A 7067-nucleotide genomic window follows, 5' to 3' on the forward strand; every position below is an offset into this window, starting at 1 on the left:
CGGGGTGGTGGAGTGTAGGGGGAGACCGGGAGAGAGAGGGAGAGAGAGGGAAAGAGGGGTAGAGAGAGAGAGAAAAGGAGAGAAAAGGAGAGAGAGAGGGAAAGAGGGGTAGAGAGAGAGAAAAGGAGAGAAAAGGAGAGAGAGAGGGAGAGAGAGGGAAAGAGGGGTAGAGAGAGAGAGAGAGAGAAAAGGAGAGAGAGAGAGAGAGAGAGAGAGAGGGTTGTAGTTTTAAACGCAAGGTGACAGCCGGTTGTAGTTTTAAACGCTAACGTGACAGCCGGGGAAAGGGTGGATGATGAAGCTCCTTGGTGCTCAGCAAGGATGTAATCGGAAAACATCACTTTCACTGGGTGAGACAGAGGGAAGGAGGGAGAGAGACAGGGGCAGGAGAGAGGGGAAGGAGGGAGAGAAAATGTAATTGAGAGAGAGGCAGTGGAGAGAGAGGGGGTAGGGGAGAGAGAGAGAGAGAGAGAGAGAGAGATAGATAGACTAAACGCGTTTCCTTAAATTCACTTTCACAGAATCACACCACCACCACGATGCTGGCGACCATTCCTGTTTTAGATGTGTTTGTTGAAGAACACATGAGAGATGTGTGGGAGGTAGAAAAAGAAAAACAGAATTTTCCGTCTGTTTTATAATGGATAGCCTTTCAATCAGCTGGCTATAGCCTACTCCCCCCGCCCCCTCCCCCAGCCTCCCCATGTCCATGTTGTGACAGGGTTTATATTGTTTGTGGAGGCCCAAGTCAGGTGTAATTAGTAATCGATATGGAAAAACGTTTTTTCTCCATCTCTCCCTCTCACACACGAGCCATAACCACGCCTGTGACGTTCCCGACCCATTAGCGTTTCTTATTGGTCCAGAACTCCCCGAGCCGCGGAAGGCCTAATTAGGGGGGCAGGAGAGGGAAGATGACAGGACGGAGGGGGGGGGTGATGTCTGGTAGTAAGGGAGTAAAAACTCACTGTCTATGTCTGTTCCTGTTTTATAGTAAAGCTGCGTTCCGTCGGTGTCTGTCTGTCTCTCTCTGTCCTCCCTCCTCTCTCTCTCTCTCTCTCTCGCTTCATCCCCCTCTCCTTCCCCTCGCTCTGCATGTTCACCCACACTCCCTCGGTCAGACGCCTCACTTCGGCCCCTCCACCGTCCGGGCCAGTAGCATGGACAGCCGGATACTCGAGCACCCCCACGCCCAGTTCGGAGGCTCTCTGGGCGGAATGGTCGGTGTTGGCTTCCCCTACCACCTGGGACACCACCACGTCTACGAGCTCGCCGGTCACCAGCTACAGTCCGCGGCCGCCGTACCCTTCTCCATAGACGGATTACTGAACGGGTCGTGCTCGGCCTCGGTGGTACACGGCTCCGGTCCTCTACTCTCCTCTGGCTGCGGGATTAACGGAGATAATCAGTACAAACTCTCAGGTAGGTTGGAGGGATGGACGGAGGAAGGGATGGAAAGAGAGAGAAAGGAGTGATACACGTCTGGAAATATTGGTTTGATATTATTGGCCGTAGAGTGATTTTAGTTTCCATGGAAATATGGCATCTTGTTAATGGTGAAGCTTTGCGTAGAACCGTTCTTTAGTTGGGCTTTTAAAATCAACTCTTGTTTTATTTCGATTTTCAAAATAGCAGGGCTATTTTATAAACCCTGAAATGTAATGTTCAACTCAAATGTTATTATCGATTTTTTATTAATTATGTCATAATTACAACCAAGTATTGAATGAGAAAAAAAACACCGCGAAGCAAGTGCTAATTTCCTGACAAAACACAGTCCATTCTGCTGTTTAAATGGATGAATTATAATTTTTTTAAATGGCTAGTGTTTCCCAGAAATAATGAAGTTATATAAAAAATATGCATTTCTTATTTTCGGCACAGCCAAATAACTCACCACTCCAACTAGACTCACTGGAATGGAAATGGAAGCGTCTATATCCCAACTCACTGTAGTGTCCTGTAGTATTTCAGCAACCCAAGCAGGAGAAAACAACAAACCACACGTTCAGCATTTCTCTCAACTCTCATCGATGCTTTGTGTAACAATCAATTCACCAAACCGTTTAGTTCACGATGGCCTGATGTAGCTGAGCAACTGAGAGATGGTTGTTGTTGTTGTTGTCGTTGACTTGTTTACCGAGCCCACATGTCGTCAGTTGACACTACCACCTCTCTCTCTCTCTCTCTCTCTGACCGTTGCTGTGTAGATTCGGGGGACCCAGATAAGGATAGCCCCGGTTGCAAACGGAGACGCACGCGGACCAATTTCACCGGTTGGCAGTTGGAGGAGCTGGAGAAAGCTTTTAACGAGAGCCACTACCCGGATATCTTCATGCGGGAGGCGCTCGCGCTGCGGCTGGACCTAGTAGAGTCCCGGGTCCAGGTAAACAACCCCCCCAAAAAAAAATAAATAAATATAAACACATTTAATTAAAATACATTTCTACTTGCACTTTCTTATCAGTGCCATGTTTTGCTGTTGAAAAGTAATACGACGTTCTTGAGGAATATTCTTCGAATGTCTATTTTATGCGCGAGAACAAAAATATTCATTGGATAATTGGAGCATTATCTCAGTTTGGTTTACAGGTTGTAACAACCAGGCCTCTATAGCTGTGTGTTCGGTTTAATCAATAATCCTCACAGTGAGATATTAGTGAGACAGCTATTTGTCAATTATAGGCCCATCAATAAAAGACCTATTGAATTATGCATTAACATACAGTATTGATTTATGAGGTCATAAAAACACAGTTCTATTTACTGAATGAACCAGAACACTGCTGAGGGTTTGATCTCTCAACCATAACACACACACATATATATAATAATAATAATAACATCTCTTATATCACCGGTTGTTTTTGCATTTTAAAATTATTAATTGTTAAGATAAATTGTGAATTGGTAAAAAAAATATATATATATTATTCCTTCGTTTATTTGAATTTGTAGAGGCTAAGTTTGTGGGCTATGAATTCTTGTCAATTTCTATTTTGATATTGAAATCAAGACAATTTGTATTTTCTGTTATGCTGTTAAAGATAATTAGAAGATTAAATAGGCCTACATTATTATAACTATTAAAAGCATTATTATTAATATTAGTATTGTTTTCTCTTATTGTTATCAAGTTAGATTTTTAAACCTAATATAGTATTCTAATAATTCATTTTTTTAAACTAAATGTTCATGAATAAATCATCTATAAAACAGTCTTAACCAAGTACAAATATTCCCGACAACAAAATAGTAACCCGTAATTTGTCCAGCACGGTGTTTCATTACTGGAAAACCAAGACGACTCTGTTTACGGAAGTGCTGTAAAAACACCACCTTTAAACCTCTCCGGCTGTGTGGAGTTTTAGTCCAAATTTTTGCTCGTCAGATATAAGGAGAAGCCGATCCCTTTAATACCATAATGAGCAGGCTTTATTGACATGGCTGTCCGGGACCGAATAAAGCTGTAGACCAGCGATAACATAGGCTACTACTTCATTCCTGTAGGATAAATCTATAGGCTGCACAAAACGCACTCTCTATTTAACAACACTTTTTAGGCCGATTTATAAACGACACCTCCTCCACAATATTAATGTAAAAGTTAAAAAAAATATTTTCAACGACATCATTTTCATTTTCCCACCAGGCTCAGATTTGTTTGTGTGTTTAATGGTGGTGTGGCTATTTGATGTGTTTACTAATTGAGGTATAACTTGGTGGAAATGTAGACAGACAGGAATGCTGTTGGCTTGGTGTTTTGGGGGGGATTTGGTTTAGTCGTTGTACTTCCTTGTAAAACTAAACGAGCATGGCTCTCTGGTGTGTGTGTGTGTATCTTGTTTGGGGATTTCGCCTCCTTTAAACCACAGATTATTATTCCTCCAAGCTGCTTAGTGCTTCTTTATCGGCAGCAGGTTCTTGCACGCGGAGATATACCCCAACATTACAAATTCATAAGAAACACGGCTATTGTCATGTTGTTTCCGTCGACGCACCACATTATGTGACAAACACGCAGCCCACTTCTCAATCTCAACGCTAACTCCCTGCGTTATCAGCGCCGAACATGCGGGCTGTGTGCTGTGAGGCCGGACGGTGTGGGCTCACAGGCGGCGAGTCCCCCTGGCACACTGCGGTGGAAAGCTGCTCTCCGAGCGGTGGTAGAGGGAGGGGGAGAGGGAGACGGAGGCAGGATGAATTGAGAGGGATAGGCCGAATTATCTACGGTAGAATTAAACGTAATTGGGAGAATTAGCTATCACACTGACTCTCGATTGACAATTAGAAAGGCGCATCTGTGGATCGGAGGAGAAGTTGTGATGTGTGTGTCGGTGTGTAATATAGACTAGGCCTATTTGCTGACTGGCGTCTGTTATTGGATATCTTGGCCGCATTGTATGTTTGTGTTACGGGCTTCAGCTGCGTTTTAATCGTAATTAGGTGAGAGATGGTGGGAGAGAAGACGAGCGAGAGAGAAGGAGAGAGGGGGGGGGGGGCCCTTAACTTATATTTGTTTTCTTTGGGGTCTCAGTGTTTCTCAACATGGACTCGTCTGTTAATGAGTTCTGATCCGGTTAGATTTATAAATACTACAAACTGCACCTCTGGTCTGTCATTTAGCTAACAATAATAATAACAATAATAATAACAATAATAATAACAATCAATATTTCAGAACGATGTGTTCTTGGTATATTTTGATTTAAAGCTGTTATTTTTGCCACGGATATCTACATAATATTATTGGTTGATATACATTTTACGTTTATTCATCATTTTATCAATTAATACATTTTATTATAACAAATATTTTATTCTAGCTTGTAGGTGGAACAAGTTGCGCCATAATTAATTTCACTACTCAAGCTGTGGCTTTGTTTTACATGACTTTGGAGAGAAAAGGAGAGAGAGACAGACAGAGAGAGAGAGAGAGATTCCCCCTAACAAGATGCATATAAAATTAACAAAACCAATTTCCCCATTCTTGGCTCCCTGTGTGTGTGTGTGTGTGTGTGTGTGTGTGTGTGTGTGTGTGTGTGTGTGTGTGTGTGTGTGTGTGTGTGTGTGTGTGTAGGTTTGGTTCCAAAACCGGCGCGCTAAATGGAGGAAAAAAGAGAACACTAAAAAAGGCCCGGGGCGGCCAGCCCACAACTCCCACCCGACCACGTGCAGCGGAGAACCCATGGACGCGGAGGAGATCGCACGTCGGGAGCTGGAGCGCGCGGAGAAAAAGAAACGGAAACAGGAGCGTAAACTGCTGAAGTCTCAAAACAAGTTACTCTCCGGTGACCTCTTCCACACACCCGGCGGGTCAGACAGCGACAGCGGTGTGTCACAGATCACCGACAATGAGCAGCAGCCTTCATCCAACTGTAACGGGAGCCTTCAGTCTGAACCGGGAGGACGACACCACCACCACCAAACGGAACCAGCCAGCTGTGAACAAACCCAAACACGTCCCCAGTTTGGTCTCCTCCAGAACCAGCACCACGACCACCACCACAACAACCAAAGAAGCGCAGGGGAGATAGGACCGGGACCTGGGGTCCAGGAGCAGGCGTCCCCGGGCAGTACGCACGGTCCTGGACTTGGCGGCTCCAGGTCCTCAGGCCTCCAGAAACTAAACCCGTTCAGCGTGGAGAGCCTTCTCTCTGACGCCACACCTCGCCGGAAACCACAACTGGACTTCAGCTCGCTGTCCAATCAGAGGCCGCTGATAGGGAAGGGTCACTTCCTGTTGTACCCCATTACCCATCAGCCACTGGGCTTCATTGTCCCACAGACGGCCCTGAAAACCGGGCTGTGCCAGGACAACAACAACAGCAGTGGGCCTAACCCGGGACAGAGATGTGTGACTAGTGAGTCTACAGGTTACATCAACTGTCATCATCTGGCTCATTTGGGCCTAAACAAACCCCTACACCACAAGCATGTTAGTAACTGTGTGGACAGGAGCGGGAGTGAAGCACCGCAGGGAAGCTACAACAATAACGCTCCAGATTCCGTTTCCCCCCCACCCCAGAGCTCTGTTTCAGTTCAAACGACTTTAACGAGAACCAGTTCAACTCAGTCCAGCACGGGTAGTGACGCTAGCCGGGAGGGTGATGACCAACCCGGTTCGTCACGAGTTACGGACCTTCACGACAGCCAGAGGGAGCCCACGAGAGAGGACTCGTCACCGGAGCCCTTGCGGTGTTCTGGCGCCAAGCCAGAGAGTCAGGCGGAGCACGAGGAGCCCGGGACAGATGGAGAAGACGTGGATATGGACTAACGCTGGTGCTGAAGCATTATATAAACAGAGACAGACTAAAAATAGGCCAACCAACCCTGCTCGGCCACAGACTAGATCTAAACATTCCCAAAGCTACAAGACACCGTTTAAAACATATCAGACAGACCTACTCTATTGTTCTATTTTTTTGGAACAGATTCTCTGATAGATTCAGACGGCGCTGTATTCCCTACTACTTTCCAAACTGAACTTACATAAATGTTTATTTCAGAAGGAGAAAAAGACAAAACATCTCAACACAGAAAAGCAACAAAAATCCTCAAACATTGTACATTTCTTTTGAGAAAGTATAAAAAAAAAAATATTTATATATGTAAACATTTTGATAAATAAAGTTCTTGTTTAAATGAAACCCCTGTTATTTGGAGGACCATTGAACCAGGGACAGGAGAACGGTGTTTTAGCCTTTATTATTTTGGCGATATATCAGACTGGTGTTGGCCTGACCGTTGGTGGTAGTTCTAGCGCTGGGTTACTGTTGTTGTGGGTTTTATAGCGGATACATCTCCCTTCTCTCTCTAGTAAAGTCCGACTGGCTGTTTGTGTTTATTGCTTTAACAAATGTATTCATTTGAAAGGCCCCCGTTGAAATGAGGTTATGGGCTGGGGGCTATAGGACCCTGCACGTTCCCGCGCCTCCTCGCGCCTCCTCGCGCCTCCTCGCGCCTCCTCGCGCCTCCTCGCGCCTCCTCGCGCCTCCTGCTGAGTTTTGATATGAAAGTAATTATTTTCCCACCGGCTACCGCAGGTTTCCGGGGTTGGCTTGGTT

General features: G+C 45.4%; 1 protein-coding gene across 1 annotated transcript; it reads left to right on the forward strand.

Moving 5' to 3' along the window:
- The first annotated feature begins 961 nt into the window (after window positions 1-961).
- On the forward strand, window positions 962-6639 carry LOC106594315 (homeobox protein unc-4 homolog). The gene is made up of 3 exons (XM_014185681.2): window positions 962-1422; window positions 2211-2386; window positions 5081-6639. Exons 1-3 carry the CDS (start codon window positions 1161-1163, stop codon window positions 6275-6277), a joined length of 1635 nt encoding a protein of 544 aa, XP_014041156.2. The 5' UTR covers window positions 962-1160; the 3' UTR covers window positions 6278-6639.
- The last annotated feature ends 428 nt before the right edge of the window (window positions 6640-7067 follow it).

Source organism: Salmo salar, chromosome ssa12 (genome assembly GCF_905237065.1).
Source record: "Salmo salar chromosome ssa12, Ssal_v3.1, whole genome shotgun sequence".
In the NCBI taxonomy this organism is placed as follows: Eukaryota; Metazoa; Chordata; class Actinopteri; order Salmoniformes; family Salmonidae; genus Salmo; species Salmo salar.

Coding starts and splice junctions, on each gene's coding strand:
- LOC106594315 (XM_014185681.2), top strand. CDS start 1,161: ATGGACAGCCGGATACTCGAGCACCCCCACGCCCAGTTCGGAGGCTCT. Junction 1,423..2,210: donor TAATCAGTACAAACTCTCAG/GTAGGTTGGAGG, acceptor GTTGCTGTGTAG/ATTCGGGGGACCCAGATAAG. Junction 2,387..5,080: donor TAGTAGAGTCCCGGGTCCAG/GTAAACAACCCC, acceptor GTGTGTGTGTAG/GTTTGGTTCCAAAACCGGCG.